Source organism: Hipposideros armiger, unplaced genomic scaffold (assembly GCF_001890085.2).
Source record: "Hipposideros armiger isolate ML-2016 unplaced genomic scaffold, ASM189008v1 scaffold_238, whole genome shotgun sequence".
In the NCBI taxonomy this organism is placed as follows: domain Eukaryota; kingdom Metazoa; phylum Chordata; class Mammalia; order Chiroptera; family Hipposideridae; genus Hipposideros; species Hipposideros armiger.
In genome coordinates this window covers 2,254,058-2,271,859 of record NW_017731588.1, presented here as the reverse complement: position 1 = coordinate 2,271,859, position 17,802 = coordinate 2,254,058, and the positions used below count along the sequence as shown (strand labels likewise).

At 48.0% G+C, this 17,802-nt stretch overlaps 1 protein-coding gene across 2 annotated transcripts in view; it reads left to right on the top strand.

The window, feature by feature from the left end:
* DYNLRB1 (dynein light chain roadblock-type 1) overlaps positions 1-12,746 on the top strand; it is a 17,140-nt gene extending 4,394 nt beyond the window's left edge. For both annotated transcript variants that reach the window (XM_019655331.1, XM_019655332.1), the window contains exons 2-4: positions 4,400-4,475; positions 9,008-9,175; positions 12,367-12,746. In XM_019655331.1, the coding sequence (XP_019510876.1) occupies positions 4,400-4,475; positions 9,008-9,175; positions 12,367-12,410 (288 nt within the window). In that variant the 3' untranslated portion in view covers positions 12,411-12,746. The remainder of the gene's footprint in view (positions 1-4,399; positions 4,476-9,007; positions 9,176-12,366) is intronic.
* The last annotated feature ends 5,056 nt before the right edge of the window (positions 12,747-17,802 follow it).

Sequence of the window (17,802 nt, the reverse complement as noted above, 5' to 3'; positions counted from 1 at the left end):
TGAGTCGCCGGAGACAGCGTAGGCTGCAACCACTGCTGCAGTGGGTTGCCATGGGCTACCGTGTGTAGCCAGCAGCTGCCGTGAGCAGCCATCCAGAAGCCGGCGACTGATCTGCCTCACCCTGGAAGAGCGCAATGATGGTGCCAACTTGGGCCAGTGAAGCAATGTCCTCCGCAACTAGAACGAAGAACAAAAAGTCAGCAACTTGTCTGTTCCCCTTACCCCAATTCCCCAATAAAAATCTTCAAAAAAATAAAAAATAAAAATCATAAGATTAAAAAAGTGGGGGCAGGCCGAGTGGCTCAGTTGGCTAAGAGCTCGCTCAAGAGTGTGAGCTCTGAGCAACAGGGTTGCCGGTTCGATTCCCAGCCTGAGCTGAGCTGCTGCTGAGCTGCCAGCAGGTGGCAGGATGGCTCAGCTAAAAAAGAAACAAAAAACAAAACGATTAAAAATTGGGACAAGTATAATTTCTATGATGGACAAAAGTGTAATATTTGTAATATACAAGAATTTTGAAAATCAGTAAGATTTCTAGAAATATCAAAAGACTCAGAAAAGGAGGACGCAGTCAGTAAATTCCATTGTAATTTCACTGAAAACTCTTAAAACTTAAGAAAGGTTGGCTTTCTGTTTTTTGGTTTTTGCCTAACAGGTTAGCAGAAAATCAAAAAACTTGGCAATACCGGTCATTCTCTGTTTCTTGAACGTGAGGCCAAACTTGTCCCCATTTGCTGCCATTGCCTGGAGTGCTTTTCTTTCTCATCATTTAGTTCTGGGCTTAGAGATTACATCTTCAGGTATTCTAACCACACTAGGCAAAGTGGCACCCCCTGCCCCCCAGCCCTGTCCCTGGACCCTGCAAGAATCTTGGTCACTTGTTTTTGGAATGTCTCTTCCACCAGCATATGAACTCCTTGAGGACAGGGACCTCATCAGTTGTGGTCAGTAGTATATTCTCGACCTATGTGTCCTTGGGAAAAACAACTCTTTTCTGAACCTCATTTTCCTTGTAAAATGGAGATACTATTAACCGTGGCAGGGTCATGCGACAGATGTGCCTGAAAACATTTCATCCCAGTATCTGACCTGTAGCAGATACAAAGTAGGCCAGTGTGTATTTGTGTGGCCTTCCTTTCTTGGGGTGTATGTGTTTAACAGCCAGATATCATGGGCTGGCTCTCATTAAACTTAGAGTCACCTAAACCCTAGCGCTTTTATACTGGCTACTGTAAGGCCATGTCCTCCATCATGTACTTGAGGTTGATTTTTGTAAAACAGAGTTGCAGAAATGTTTTTTATTTGTGCCTTAAGTATTTATTGCCTATATTGTACCAGGTACTGGGGCTATAAAGTCTAGGTCTGTGCTCCCAGGGTGCTTTGGGTCTGGAGGAGGAGACAGATTCAAAACAGACATTTACACCTCATTGTGATAAGTGCTATGAAGGCAGAGTGCGGTGGGTACCCAGAAGAGGGCTGGGTGTCAGAGAAGGCCTCACACAGGAGGCTGAGTCCAAAGAGTTTGGAGTTAGTTATATCAAGTAGTGAGAGAAGGTTGCTTCCTTCAGAGGGAGCCCATCTGCCTAGGGCACCGGCTCAAACAGGCTGTGCCTGCCCCCTGCCATCCATTCTGCGTACAGCAGCCAGAGCCATCCTTTTGAAACATCAGGTCTTGTCCCTCTTCACCTCAAAACCTGCTAGTGGTGCCCCAGATTGTCCCCATTAAAAGCCAGGTCATTACTGTGACCTACCAGTCCCGTTGAAGTCTAACCTGTTCCTGGCTACCTTTCTCATTTGGCCACCTGCTACTCACTGCGCTTCAGCCACACTGGTTCCTTTGCTTTTCCTGGAATTGGCCGCTTCCCCACCTCTGGGCTCTTGTACTCGCTCTTCCTGCTGCCTGCAACACTCTCCTTAAAAATCCGCTCGGTGGGTTCCCTCATTTCCTTAAAATCTCTACTCAACTCTCACCTTAGTGAGGCCTCTCCGACTACCCTATTTAAAATTGTCACCACTCCCTGCATTCCATATCCCCCTTCCCTACTGTATCTGATATTTGTATTTTACTTATTTCTTTTGTTTCATGTCTGACTCCCCACCCCCACCCCCAAGTGTCAGCTTCATGAGGGCAGGGATGTTTGTTATGTTTTGTTCACTACAGCACCCCCTGGCCTAAAACAGTGTCTGGCACACAGAAGGCACCCATATAGTTATCGAATGAATAGCAGTTTTATAAAATTTCACCCTTTTTCATTTCAGCCCCACTTTCCATTCTCCAGGGGCTATTTTGGACCTTGATTCTGACATCTTTTAGTTTTACCTTTCTTTCCCTTTCCCCAGGTTGATTGCAGATTGGTTGAGCTGTACTAAATTGTCATCCAACTTGTATAGTCTTATAATGTCGAGCTCATCAAAGCCCTGTGGTCCCCATATCAGAGATCTCTCTTTGGATACACAGAGAGAGGGTTTTAAAGTTTTTAAATAGAAGTAATAGAATAGAATAAAAAGAGGCTGTTTTGAAGAAAAAAAGAAAACCTTATCTATGATTCCATGCTCTCAATGTGGCCTTTTATTTTTTCATAATCCCTCTAGCCGCCTCCTTTCCATGTGGTCGCAGTCACCAAGCGTTTTATTTTTGCGTTTAGCTGGTTTTACTTCATGTTATTATCATAAACCTTCTGTGGTGATATAAATATTCCGATCACCATTGGTAAAGTGTGCATTACATTCCTGTGAATGGACATTCCATAATTTACTTGGCCTTTACGCTAAGTATTGGGCATTTCTGGCTCTTTCTGCTTTTGCTGTTGCAGGTGTCACGGCAGCAGACGTCTTGAGCTGTGTTCTTCTTTTAGTTCTTCTGGATTATTTCCTTAGGTTGAATTTCCAGGAGGGTTCCTAGGTCAAATTGAGTACTATGTGGTATTGCCCACTATTGTACTTTACCCTTGTCTCCAGAAAGCGCATAGTAGGAGCTCAGTGAAAGTGTGTTGAGTGAATTAAGATCTCATACATGCATGACCCACTGCTCTCGTGTCCACAGAGTTACAGAGCTAGTCCTGTCCTGTCACCCAGGCTGCAGAGTTTAGAGGCATCAGGCTATTGGCTGTTTTGTAGCAGGAACTTGTTTGCCCTTGTCTCCGGCATTTGAGAGTATTCTTACATCATAGGGGAGTGGGTGGCAGTGACTGGATTGTCAGCCTTGTGCCTACTAGAAAAACAATAATTTATTGTGCTATCTCCATCCACTGTTTAGACGTTTCCCCACCCCCCACCCCCCAACTCATTAGCCCCTGGGGGCAGGGAAGCCCTCTCTTTTGGTCAATGGAGCCTCTGTTTCCCACATAGTCTGCCTCTCAATCTTTGAGGAGCTTCTGACTGGATTCTGGACCACTCTGGAAAGGGCTTCCAGAGAACAAGCATACTTCAAGGCCAGTTTCCATTGTTGGAAGAGTCAAGCCTAGAACAGTTAGTTGAGCAGCTGTTCATTGCATCCCTACTATGCAGACCATTCTGTGGACCTTTAGTAAAACAGTATCTAATGCATCCCAGAGAGGTACAGTCAAGAGTTCGCAGAGTCAGAAGGGGGCAAAGACTCCACTGCGTTGGGATCAGTGAAGGCTCCATGGAGGAGGTGCTGTCTTAGACGTCTAGAAGAGTTTCTTGGAGTTCAGCAGAGAAGAGGCCTTGTTAGGGTAAAAAGATGTGGCAACAGTGGCATGTGGGTGGAGAGTGGAGGGAAGGGTAAGAGAGATGCGAGTGATAACATTCCTATAATATTCCTTGCATGGCCAGGTGAGGAATCAAACGTCTGATTGTCCCCTCTGTTTACAAATTCTGTGTGCCAGAGTGTCCCACCCTAATTTCTAGAGAATCAGGGTTAATGAGCCCTTTTCCCAGGCACATTTCCTGTGGCTATGTGCCATGTGTCGCACTATCTCAGATGCTAGCTTATTAAATCACTGAATCTATCCTCTTGGGGTCATTTTGTGTCCTTTGGAATGTTTTCAGTTGTGCTGTTTGGGTCACAAATGACAGTGTGTCTCCTTCCTGTTAGACACCACTGTTGGGGTTTTTTCAAATCATCAGAGATCTGTCCCCCAGGTAAACCAAATACTTGAGTCATAGACATGCCTTTGCTCCCAGGGATGGTATTTATATCCTGCTCCCAAATAGCTGAGGCCGGGAGGGATAATAGTGCCTGGTGGGCAGAGGGCCAGAGGGGCCCTGCCCCGTGGTGGGGGTGTAGTAGATGGTTAGGTGCTCATGGGGGCCTGGTGGGGTTTGGGGGAGGTGTTACTTGTTTGTTGTTGGAAGACATGTGTGATTCATCTGCCAGGGGTATGAGGGAGTGAATCCCGCCTTCCTGGCCTCTCCTAACCTTGGCCTTGCTCTCTGGCAGGCAGAGGTGGAGGAGACACTGAAACGACTTCAGAGCCAGAAGGGTGTGCAGGGAATCATCGTGGTGAACACCGAAGGTAAGCCCTCCCTCCAGCCGTGACCTGAGGCAACAGCCCAGACACCGCATAACACGTGCTGTTTACTAAGCCCCTCATGTTGGTGGATTTGCACCCCCCCTTTTTTTTTAACACTTCCAGTGTCCTAGCACTATTATTGGAATTCTGAATTTTAAAAAAGGAAACATTCACTCAATCCCACTGCCCTCGGCAGATCATGCTTTACAGTATGCCTTGCTTTTTCAGCCCTTGTCCAGGTGCATTTTCTCTCAGTCATATTTATGATTGTCACACGTTTGCATGTATTTACTCATGAGGTAGGTTTGTTTTGCTTCATTGTTTACATAAGCAAATTCTTTTAACTGCCAATAGGAAGTTTATTAACCATCCCGTTTCTGCTTTTTTGCTATTTATGCTCTGGTCAGCTGCTTTGTGCCTATAGCTTTTCCCTTCTCTTCTGAAACATTATTTCAACAACTAGAAGAGTACAGATACTCTTTTCCCAAACTGCCATAGATGTGGCAAAGAAAGGGACTAACATTTATCACACACCTACCTGTCCTGGGCCAGGCCCCTGGCTGGTGCTTTACAAACAAACGTTCTGTTTCATTTATTCCTTAAAGCAGTCCTGTTGTCTCCATTTTGCAGTGGAGAAAAAACTGAGTCTAGAAATTGAATTGATTTGCCTGCCTTTACAGAGCCAAGATTTCACTCCCAAGTCTGTCTGAATGCACTTGTGTTCTTTCCCCACACTGTGCTGGGGAGGACCAGAGAGTGGCTGCAGGGCCGGCCCAGGGTCACCCAGCTGGGCTCCCCCAGTTCTCCAGTGTATCCGTTCAGTGCTGATTTGTTCACAGCTCCTCAAGAGCGCACGTGCATGCGTGCGTGCGTGCGTGCGTGCGTGCGTGCGTGTGTGTGTGTGTGTCAGTCATTCTACACCTTGTGTTGGAAAGGCAGAATTCTCAGCAGTGTCTACGAAAATAGAGCAGAACGAAAGCTACCCCGGGTGACAATGTGGAGGTGGCATGTCCTCAGTTAGAATATTGTTTTCCAAGTCATTAGACCCTGACCAGCCTGGAGCTAGGCAGAGGACACTCCTCAGTTTTGTCAGACTCTAATCAGACCGTGTGGTCTTTGGATTCAAAGGAGGCAGCTGGTTGAAAGCCCTCCGGGACACTGGGAGGCTGCAGCAGGTCACAGCTTAGGGTCTGCCCCTGATCTGGCTGCGTGGCCTGGGGCTCCCCTTCCCCTCTTCAGACTTCAGCTTCCCTAAGTGGAGTGATTGGTCAAAGACTGGACATCATCACTCAGAATCTGTCTTCTGGAACTGGCCGATTTTGACCCCAAATGGGAGGGAACAGCCTCGTGCTGACTCCCCAGCTGGAACCCCCAGGCCCCCAGTAGTATTCACAAACCACAAGCCTTCCTTCTCATTTTAAAACTACCTCAAAAGTTGAGCTTTTTCATTGGGAAAATAGAGCCCCAACTACTTACTTTTTGGATACTAATGAGCACCTCTTTTTCATATATTAATGTGGCATTAACTTGTGTCCCAATCATAGAGCTTGCGTTTTAATCTCTCATTTACATTTCACTAGGTGACCCCCTGCAAGATGGGTGTTTGCCCATTTTTCAGATGAGAAACCCAAAGTCACCCGGTTATGGATGGGGGTGGTCAGAACTCGCTGCTCCCTGGGGCCTGTAAGCCCTCTCTGGAAGCTTCCGGTTAAGGGTGATGAGTTGTGGGGGGGGGGGCCTGTTATCTCTTGGGGTTTTCATACCCCATGATTTAGCTCAGCTGTCTCTTCCTGCAGGTGCCTCTCCTGACGACCCCAGCCCAGGAGTGATTGCGCTCCACCCTGCACTCATGACACACCCTTGTCCCAATCACTTACCAACCACCTGCCACTACATTTTGACATCTCTGTCTTGGCCAAATGTAACTGATGTTTCATAGTAAAAGTGTGAGTTTAAGCTGGCTTGCCAGGAATTTAAGGAACATTTGTCCTCTCCAGACCCCCTGCTGTCCTTGGCTGCTCCCCACACAGGACAAAATGAAAGACTAAATGTGTAAGCTCCCCAAGGGCAGGGGTTTGTCTTTTGTGTTCCCTACTGTGTCTCCAGCACCGAGAACAATGCTGACACAGTTGGTGCTTAATAAGTATCTATTAAATTTTGTTAATTTTTTTTTACTGATAGATGGAACTGGGTTTGGTGGGAGGACCTGGCTATACAATCTGACAGATCTGAGCCTCAGGTTAGAAATCGGGTCTCCCTGGTGACTTCTGCAGGCTGCATGGTCCCCATTTGTGAAGACAGTGGCTTTGGGGGAGGTGGCCTAATCCTTAGGATACCTTTGAAATGCCTTGGTATCCTGTGAATCTGGCATCCTGTGACCTCTTATCCTTATTTAAAATTCTCTCCAGTGGTGGTCCCTGCCACCCCACCACCACCACCTTCATGTTTTCTTTTGTTTTTAAAGTCAGCCAACAAGCGGTTAGTTTCTTTTCTCCTTTACACACCCTCTCCCTTGGTAGGAATGTGATCAAACTCATGTCTGAATTGCTGAAAGTAGCCTTTGTGATTTCTCATTTATCAACAGCAATAAATGCTTAATGCAGCCTCTGTAAGGATCCTGGCCCTGGCCCTCAGGGAGCTACAGTCTGCGGTGGGGGGGGGGGGGGGGGGGGGGAACATAATGATCACTTCCATAAAGGTGTGATGTCAAATTCAAGTAACTTCTCCAAAGGAAAACTGTGTGACGGTAGAATGGGGCATTGACCCCATCTGGGGTGGGGGCGGTGGAGCCACCAGAAGGTGGAGCCACCAGAAGATGGAGCCCTAGGGACCAGTGGGAGATGTGAGAGAATAGGGGAAGGAAGGAAAGTTTCGGGTTGCAGAGGGACTTGAGAGAAGGTACCCTTGTAATATATAAAAAGAGAAGGTCAAGAGGTTTGATTACCCAAACATTGCCAGGCCTTGAGACTGGCCCCTCAAGCAACCTGGGGGATGGCATTTATTGGGTGGGTGATGTTGGTAACAAACCAGCATTTATTATTACATGCATGCTCTTGCTAAACCGTCTTAAACCATATTTAATCCTCACAGCAGCACTTTGAAGCACAGGCATTATTTTACAGGTGAGGAAATGGAGGCCCAGAGAGGTTGAATTACTTGTCTAAGGCCACGTTGCCGTGAAGAGGCAGAGCCGGGGTATAAGTTCAGGCTGTCAGCTTTCAGAATTCCTACTCAGTCATCACTCACACTACCTTCCTCAGGAAGGTTCCACTGTTGGGCAAGGCCTCATGGGGCCCTGTGGGCATGCTGTTGCCATCCAGGACCCAGCTGATGACCTAGTTGTCTTGTCCCTTAAGGGCAAATGATCACTACAGTCTGTTCTCATTACTTCCTTGCCTCAAAACAGCCTCTCTGACTCAGCTGCATCTCTTCCACTCTGTCCTCTTCTGCCCACTCCTGTGCCCTAAGAAGACAAGGTTGGGCCAGTTTCTTGCTACCCATGGGTAGGCCTGAGGCTGACCCTTAGACTGGTCAGCTGTGGGCCAGATTAGCAGCATCCTGGGGCCAAAACCCATCCACTTACATGTGAGGAGCCACTGGAGCCACGTTCATCACAAGCACCTGTCAGCGGTGGGCACCTGGGGCTTCATTGATGGAGCCTTCTGTTTACATGTCACAGTGATTCATAGGCATCTGATTGTTGATCCAGTTGTGGCCTGAGGAGGCTCACCTGAGCCCCATTCCTCACCTCCATGACAACACACACAGTCCAGGGAGGGAGTTCCATTTAATAGCTCATCACAAGGAAACAGCCCTCAAAGCAGAACACGCTTGATGCACAGTGGTGTTCATTGCACAGTAATTAAGTAAAAAATCCAGTGTAAGTACTCAAGAGCAGAGGCTCATGAACTCAGTGGAATGGCCACTGTAGGCTCTGAGAGCATGGCAGTGCTCTTTACAAGGGTGTATGCAGACGGAAACGGGCTTTAATTGCGGGGCACAATCACGTGTACGCAGAGTGGGTTTACAACTGGGTCCTCAGCCTCCCTGGGGAGCTGGAGCAAAACGCTGGGGGTGGTTATATCTCAGCACAGGCTGACCTTTTTACTTCTTCCTACTTTTCAGTATTTACAGATTTGTAAGAGCTGGCCTCCTTATTCAGGTTCTAAGTGTTCTGAATGATAGTGTCTCCTTCTGTTGCCAGAAACTAGGCAAGACAGTGTGGCCCTGGGCGAGGAGCCCAGCGGGGAACACAACGGGCCTGCATTTGACTCCTGGCCCCACCACTTATCTGCTGTGTGACTGTCAGCAGGTCACCTCACTGCTCAGAGTTTCTGTTGCCTCCTTGGCAAGTGAAGATGGGAACGCCACCCTCAGAGTCGTTCTGGGGACTGGCACTGTGCCTGTCAAGCCCTCAGTAGACAGTGGCATTGGTTTACCTGCCAGTCCGTTACTCTAGATTAGGGGTGCGGAGTTGGGAGCTGAACAGAAAAGAGCCCCGGTATCCTGCCCCATGCTGTCTGCTCTCCCCTCAGGCATCCCCATCAAGAGCACTATGGACAATCCCACCACCACGCAGTACGCCAGCCTCATGCACAACTTCATCTTGAAGGCCCGGAGCACCGTGCGTGAGATCGACCCCCAGAACGACCTCACCTTCCTTCGAATTCGCTCCAAGAAAAATGAAATTATGGTTGCACCCGGTAAGAAGAGGTCTCCCACAGCCCCCTTAGGATCAGACCCTCGTGGCACACGTTCTGTAGCTTATCGGGGAGGCTTCACACGTTAGTGTCTTCTCAGGTTCCGTGGAAAGGCCTGAGGAGTTGAAGGTACAGACTTGATTGCTTCGCTGCCTGGCCGGCCTCCGGCTGGCATCTCCAAACATGCACAGTGACTGTAGGTCAGACCCTGTCCTGGGTTCCAGGCCCGAGAGGGGAAGCATGGCCTCATGGGGGAGATAGACATGTAAGCAGGACACAGTGTAACCCTTGCCTCGGGAACAGAGAGGGGGGTGTGACTGGGCTGCTTGGGGCAATCCGCAGAGGCTCCCCAAAAGAGCGCACATCAGAGCTGAATCTTGAGGGCACAGGAAGGAAAGAGTCAGCGAGGTGGAGGGGCAGGAGAGCTATGCTTGAAGGCAAAAGATTCAGTGATTCTAAACCAAAGCATAAGGCACAAATACTGTGCAGCCACCGTAGAGCCAGTTACAGAGGCCCACAGTCTCCCTAGGACACTCCTTACAGGGGTGGGGACAAAACATCCAGTCACAGAGAAGAACATAGGATAACTCCAGAGTCACTGGTTCCAAAAACATGCCATATACTGTTCATCTGTTTCCTCACTCGAATGCATCACATGCCAGCCTGTGTGCCTCTGACTCTGTCAGGGAAAATGGGTGGCAGCAGGCGGATACTGTTTCCCAGCTGAGCTCTTACAGGTGTGGCCTTACGTCATGGACCACCTCTGGACCTCTGTTTATACATCTGTAAGATGTCAAGCAGGGGGCTGTGCTGCTCTGGTCTTCTCAGATACCCCATCTAGTTGAGTGTGTTGGCGCAGGTTGGGGCAAAAAGGCTTAGAAGCAGATTTGAACTCAGATCCACTCCCAAGACTTCATGCTGTGTGACAACACACAGACCCCCACTAACTTCCCTAAAAGTTAGCTGGGCCTGGTCCCTCTACTGGCCCTGCACGTGAGAGCCGGCCAGCGCCCACATGGGAGCACACAGCGTGAGGCAGGGACATTGTGCAGACTGCAGGTCAGACAAACTCTCCATGGACAGTGTTGAGTAAATAAATGAATGACTCCCCAAACCTCCCTCCATTGCTGACACCCCACTGTGGGGATCAGAGGTGGGGTCAGCAGTGAGGATGGGGGTCAGGGATGTCTGTGGGACATGTGTTTAGGATGAAAACTAGTGATTGGACACCTTGATACACTCACTTCGATACAGCAAAAAAATGCTGGATTTTGGTGCCAGCACTCCTGTGGGCAGGAACCACTGAGCAGGGCACCTGGGACATTAGGGCTGGATCGCCTTAGGATTTCCAGCGGGCACAGGGCAGCCCCCAGCATAGAACAGGCTTACCTGCTGCATGTTTGAGATGGACCCTTCTAGGCCTGTCATTTGCACCCCACGTCATGGGAGCAACAGGGGGCACCCCTGCCCAGGAATGAGGTCCCCCATCCTTTTTTCCCACCCAGCCTCCCTCATGGATCAAACTGAGAAGCTGTTTCCCAGACCAAAAACAGCACAAGGTAGTTTCAGACAGTTTGGCTCCCTACATATGTACCAAATTCAGCCCATCCTGGCCCAGAATAACCCATATGAAGAGAATGTTTTAAGACAGACTTTTGGTTTTCACTTATTAACCTCACTGATGTAAAGCTGAGTTAAACAGCATAGTCAAACTTGACCACTCTGCTTCTCACAGAGCACTTGAGTGATATTGTTGAATTTAGGAAATTCAACATTTGTAAGAAAAGACAGTGGCTTGTTAATTATTTTTATTTTTATCAGTAAGTGGTTTTCTACTTACACAGATTGTTTAGCCACGAAACGGTTAGTCATATAAGATCTGCTGCTTCTCAATTGCATCAGCCCGTTGTCATGGGAAGAAGCACGCTTTAGGTTTGAATCAACAGATGGGAAGCAGACATGGCCGAGGTCCTGCCTTTTCTCTCCTGTTCAGCAGGGGGCAGACCAGAGGCGTTCAGAGCACCTGGGTCAAACCCAGCTCTTCCACCCCGCATTTCTCCCTTGACTTGGGCAAGTCATTCAACTCTGAGCCTCAGTGTTCTTATTTGTAAATTGAGAAAACACTAGTATCTGCCTCATAGAGTGATTCGCGGATTCCTTGAGGTACCATATGAGAAGTGGTCGGCCCAGGGCTGGGCACATGGAAGCCTTGGTAAGTGTTTATGGTTTGATAATTAAGTGGCAAAGCTGAAACACTGCTGCTCCAATTTCCTCTTCCATAAAATGAAGGGAAGTCAGGCTCACCCCTGAGGTCTTGGACTTGCTATAATTTCACGATGGACAGTCCTCCTTACTGGGCTGGATCCCCAGAACTGGAATCCAGGTAGCTTTGGGGCGTTTTCACCTGGTGCCTTTGAAATTTTCTCATCTAGAAGGTTCTGGAAGGGCAGCAGCTGTGACAGAACCGACATTAACCCAAGAGCAGTGGGGTTGAGGCTGGCATTCCATCGTTGGCACTAACCAGCTGGGTAACCTTAAACTAGTGGTTCTCCCAGAACCTAGCATCAGCATCACCTGGGAACTTGTTTAAAACGCAGATTCTCAGGCTCTACCCCAGATCTGCTGAATCCCAGACCCCAGGGGTACGGCCTTGCAGTGTTTGTTTTAAGCCCAGCCAGTTTGAGAACCAATGCCTCAGGCAATTCATTTAAACTCCCTGAACCTGAGTTTCCCTCCCAGAAAACAGAGGTGACAATCATGCCTTGGTGGGAAGATTTGAAAAGAGGATGTGGTTGCTCTCACACTTGCAGAAGCCCCCACAGGGAACATGCAAGCTTACCTTCTGTTTCCCCAGCAACTGGAAGTAGCCTGAACACTGATGCTTTTTGCGGGGGCGGGCGGGAACGGTGTGTATTTCCAGGACCCACCAGCTCCAAGTCAAGTAGTTGTTTCAATCTAGCTGTGGAGGGCACATCTCAGTGGCCCATGTTGGGATCGAACCCGCAACCTCGGTGTCATGTGCACTGTGCTCTAACCAACTGAGCCAACTGGCTGCCCCAAAGCACTGATGCTTTTTAATCCCCCCACTTCCGCCCCATTTTCTGGTTGGTGATTTAATTATTTATTTCCTTTGTAGTGCATTTTTCTCCCGTTTTACATTTAGTGATTTGTGTTTTCATTTTTCTCTTTTGCAGATAAAGATTATTTCCTGATTGTGATTCAGAATCCAACTGAATAAGCCACTCTCTGGGCTCCCTGCATCATTCCTTAATTTAATGCCCCCAAGAATAATGGTGTTAATCTTGTCAACCGACTGGCAGGTGGAAGTCACCTTGGAGCCCATGCAGACCAACCTAGTGACTGAGGTGGGCTGCAGCCCTGCCCACACCCCCGACGTCATCCCTCTGCTGGCCAGTTGCCCCTGAGTTCGCAGGAGGGCCCTCTCTCCTCAAGTGTAGGTTTTGGAGCAAGAGCTTGTGAGAAACCCACACCCTGCCTCCTTCTGACCTTCAGTTCACTTTGTCACCCTTGGAAAAGGCTGTTTTTCTTTAACTAAAAATAACTGAAATGCTTACCCTGCTGTGTGTCTTTAAACACTAGGTGGAAAGGGCCTCTCTCTTCCTGAGTCATCACATGGTCTGAAGCCCCAGTGTCCCCTCCAGCCCCTGTGGCAGGTCGTGTTCGTGGCCTGAGCGGCCTGGTCCTTACTGCACCTGTAGCCATACTTGCTGAGCTGAGCCTGGCTTAAATCGGTACCCTGGTTCCTGGGCCTCTTGTCTCTAGCCACCCGTTTTATCATTTCTCACTCGCGCCAATGTTTTGAAAGTTTTTTCCTACTGCACTGCCCTGGGGAAAGGAAAGGAGGTATATTTGTTGAGTACTCAGAATGCACCCGGTGTGTTATATACTGTGGCTCACATCATCCTCACAGTACTCTACAGACAGGGCAGGGCATTAAAGCCATCTTAAAAATGAGGAAATTGGGGTCTAGCGAGTGACTTCCCTGAGTTCTCACAGCTGGGAGCACAGGTCTGTAACCCCAAGCATCCTCTTCCCCAGAAATCCTGGGTGGTCCCTCTCACCTGGGTGAGTTCATCCTGAGTAAACATCTGCCTTCCCTCAGACTCCAGTGTGGGGGTCCCCGAAGGCGCCCGCTGCTCTGTGAGCCTGTAGGCCACCCGTCCTCCAGCAGTACTCGGGGATTTTTCCTCCAGAAGCCACATGTATTTCTTTTTCATGAGGTTTTTGGGTTTTTTTTTTTGTCTTTTGTTGTTACAGAGGGAAAAGATTCAAACCTGTATAGTGCAAACCTTGAAATACCCCTTCGTTGTCCTCCGTTCCCCCAAAGTAACCTCGTCTACAGTGTGAATTCGTCCATCTAGCAAAAATGCTTTTGTAAATTTTCCAGTGATGTTTCCTTAACAGTATCAGGGACGTAACACATGTACCCTTGGGAGCTTAGGGGTGTAGTTTCTAAGGGCTCGGCAAGTCTCTTCAAAGTCGCCTATTTTAGTGAAAGATCATAGGAATTTTCCACTCCATAATATATCCATGTTTGTATTAATATAGAGATAATCTTTTCAAATAATTTCCCCCAAGTCCCCAAATAGAATGTTCTTTAGGAAACCACTGCACAGTGCCCCTTCCCCGCGGACCCAGGAAGCACACCCTTGAGGAGGTGAGTGCAGGACGAGCAAAATAACCCTGCCTCAGTCATTACCTCCGAGATTCAGTTTTAAAATTAAGTCAGGTATGGGGACCAGTACTTTCTCTTTGTTCTCAGAGGCTGTTGGTTGGGATCCAAGTCTGAGGTTCCTGTGTCTGGGCTTGAGTTTCTCCTTGAAGGATAATGGGGGAGAAGGTTTGATTAACATAAATTATCCCCGGCTGTGGGTCAGGCTTCTAGAGGAGGGGAGGGCTTGACTCCAGAGCCAGGGCTTGGGGACCTGGCCCTCCTCTCCTCTTCCCTTCATCCCTCTGTCAGACCCTCTTGTTTGCCTTAAAGTTCCCCATTCTAAAACTCTCCCCTGAGGCCCTGAGAAAAGTTGAGGCTGGTCTAGCTTTGGGGAAAACCAGGTGACTCATGAACATAAGGAGGCTCCACCTCCCAGCCCCTTGGGAATGGGGTTTCCCACATGGGAAGCCGTGTGTTGAATTCCTTGGGCTCATCGTAAGATGTAAAAATGCAGTTTTAAAAGTCTAAATAATGGTATAATACATGCAAATGCCCTACAGTTTCTGTACTTCAGAGTAGCAAGTGTATGGGAATACAGTACCTACTCTGGTTATACACTGACCACTGACGTGGACATGGAGGAAAGGGCGTGGCTCCTGGACTTCAGAATTACATTTGTCCATATAACAAAGGTGTGCCCACTCCCGGCATTATGAAAAATTTCAAACATTCAGAGTTGAAATAATTGTATATTCTCCATTTTACTCTACAATTTCTACAATTTACATTCTGTCATATTTATCTCATGACTATCCATCCTCCATTCATCCCATTTTTTTGGTGCAATTTAAAGGACAGTTACAGATACTACACACTCCTAAACACTTCAGTGTCCATATCATTAACTTCCTTACCATTTTTTTTAGAGGGTGGGTAAGATTTACATACAGTGAAATGCATAGATCCTAAGTGTACCGCGTAAGACAAATGCATACACCTGTCAACCTAACACCCCCCTTTCAAGGTCACATCACCCCAGAAAGCTGTCCTGCTGCTCCCCAGCCAATCTCCACCCCTCCTCTCCAGAGGCAACCCCTGTTCTGATTCCCATCAGGCATGCGTTTCACCTTCCAAGGTATAGCTCTTGGCTGGGGTCTCTGAACAGGGGCCTGAGGTTCAGGGAAGTGGTTGCCTCCCGGAAAAGGCAGCCGCTGCCATCTCTTCCATCATTCATCTCTCTACCTCAGCAGTTGCCACTGTTCCTTAGAATTCTGCTGTGCCTCTGTGAGCTGGTATTGCCTTTTCTCCAAAAATGTGCTTTTAAAACACTCCAGAAATTATAGGCTTTCTCCCTTTTCATATGCACAATTCTCAAACCAACTGTACTTTTGTATACTTTTCCACTGAGAATCCTAAACCAAAATCTTGCCACGCCAAATTCAGGTTCTAGTGAAATACTAGGGAAAAGAAAAGGAGATATAAATTCTATCATTTGCCGCAAGTAGAAATCATTAAGCTGCCAAACACATCAAATTGGTAGACACAATCCAGTGACAATGAGCTTTAGCTGATCCATCCTATTCAGTGGAGGAGGAAAGGAACAGAATGCATCCAAAGTGCCAGTCCTGTCGTTACGTTAAAAGCCCAGTTGGATCAAAGAGCAACTTTATTTTGGTCTCCCGCTGTCTTTAAGTGTATTCTCTGGGCCTCATTCTGCCCCTGCCCTTGGATGGAATGTGCTGCTTCCATCGGTAGAGGATGTGTCTTTGAACTGCTTTTGGAGATAGAGGCTGCCCCTTTCCCAGCTTGGGCCTGCTGCCAGCCTTGCCTTCTGGGGGGAAGGGGGGCAGCAACTGCTTGGCCTTGGCCTTGTTTTGTCCTGTGTTGCTAAGATGCGTGGGATGGGAAGAGGAAAGTTCATACTTGACCAGTGCTGTTGTGAACTGGCTTCTGGTTCTCCCAGTCTGGTGTGTGTTTAAAGATGAAACTTGTGCTGATGGTACGTCTTCCATTAGTATTCTGAGACCTACCTTTTGTCCCCCCCTCCGGTTGCTTCTGTGGTCCTGTCACCTGCCATCCCCTTACTTTGGATGATGCACGCTCTTTGGCTGGCCCCCTATAACCTTCCCCTTGGTCCCTGGTTCTTAGGGGCCCCCTCTACACACTCCAGAATCTCGCCACCATCTCCCTCCACAGTAGTGAGACTCACAGCACATCACCAGCTTCTAAAAATTGTTCTCTCATTTCCAGCTCTTCCATTGGCTAAAGATCAGGCAGAAGTCCGAACTCTCTTTGGGCCTCTTGTTCTGCAGTCCTGCGTCGGTCCTGTTCCTCTCCTTGTGTATGGCAGCTGCTGCCTTGGGGTCATAACAGAAACAGACACAAAATTACACTTTAACTCCCTAGTTCACAAGAAATATGTTGTTAATGACACTTTGCCTGAAAGGCAAGATGAAATAGGGAATTTTATAATTTTTTATTTTTTAACTCTTGGTTTTAAATACTTTTTTTTTTTAATTTTATTTTTTTTATTATTTTTTTAATTGGGGAATTGGGGGGATGGGAACAGCGCTGGGGAATCGGGGGAAGGGGAACAGACAAGCCGCTGTCCCCCTGTTCTTCAGTCCAGCCGTGGAGGACTTCGCTTCACTGGCCCAAGTTGGCACCATCATTGTGCTCTTCCCGGGCGAGGCAGATCAGTCGCCGGCTTCTGGACGGCCGCTCACTGCGGCTGCTGGCCNGCCGGCTTCTGGACGGCCGCTCACTGCGGCTGCTGGCCGCTCACGCTGGCTGCTGGCTACATACGGCAGCCCATGGCAACCCACTGCCACAGGGGTGCAGCCTACGCCATTGCCGACAACTCACGGCAGCCCAGCTCCAGGCCGAGCTGTTGCTCAGCATCTCAGCCGCAGAGGGCAGTGTCACTGGCCCCCATATGTGGGATCCGAACCGGGGCCCTCTAGCATCCCAAGCAAGTTCTTAACCATCGCGCCACTCGGCCGGCCCGGTTTTAAATACTTTTTGACATGCGAGACTATGTTTGACTTTCAGGTACTAGGTTTTCAGCTATATCTAGAGAAGACTTGAACAAAATAGATTGCCTATAACCCATTCTTATTTTACAATTCTGTACAAAACTGCTTTATTCATTCAACAATATTTAGTGAATGCTCTATGCACGAGGCCCCAGTCTAAGTATAAAGGAGATGATAACAAGTGCTTATTTCTGGTGGAGATGAGATAGCCAATTAAAAAAAACTATGCTTGGGACCCACCCTGGATCCCTTAACTCATAATCCTTGAGCATAAGCCCTGGACATCATTATTTTATAAACGCTTCCCAGATTTTGTGACATGCACTAGCGTTGGGCACCACTGGCACAAAGCCTCATATGCCATGGGTAAGCATACAGGAGGCTATAACAAAAATATTCAGGGACAAGGAACTCACCTTGAAAGATTGAAAATAGAAAGGGAATAATTTCAACAGAAGAGTTGCAAGGTAAAGTTGAGAAAAATCACCTGAAAAATGTAAGGAAAAGAAATGTAAGGAAACTAAACGATCAGTCCGGGGTATTCAACATCTGATTAACAAGAGTTCCAGAAAGAGAAAACAGGATGAAAAATTATCAGCCAGAGTATAAGAAAAACTTGTAGAACTAAGGACATAAGCTCCCAGATGAAAAGATCTGAGTGTCCACAGCTATTAATTTTTTTAAAAGCCCATGCCAGGTCCCATCATCATGAAATCTCAGAACACTGGACCGATACAATCCTGAGAGAGAAGGAGAAGAAAAATGGTACAAAGAATTAGACATTATAGGGCCGGCTGAGTGGTGCATTGGTTAAGAGCTGTCTTGGGATGCCAGCTCTGAGCAGCAGGGCCCTGGTTCAGATCCCACATGAGGGCCAGTGACGCTGCGCCCTCTACAGCTAAGATGGTGAACAACAGCTC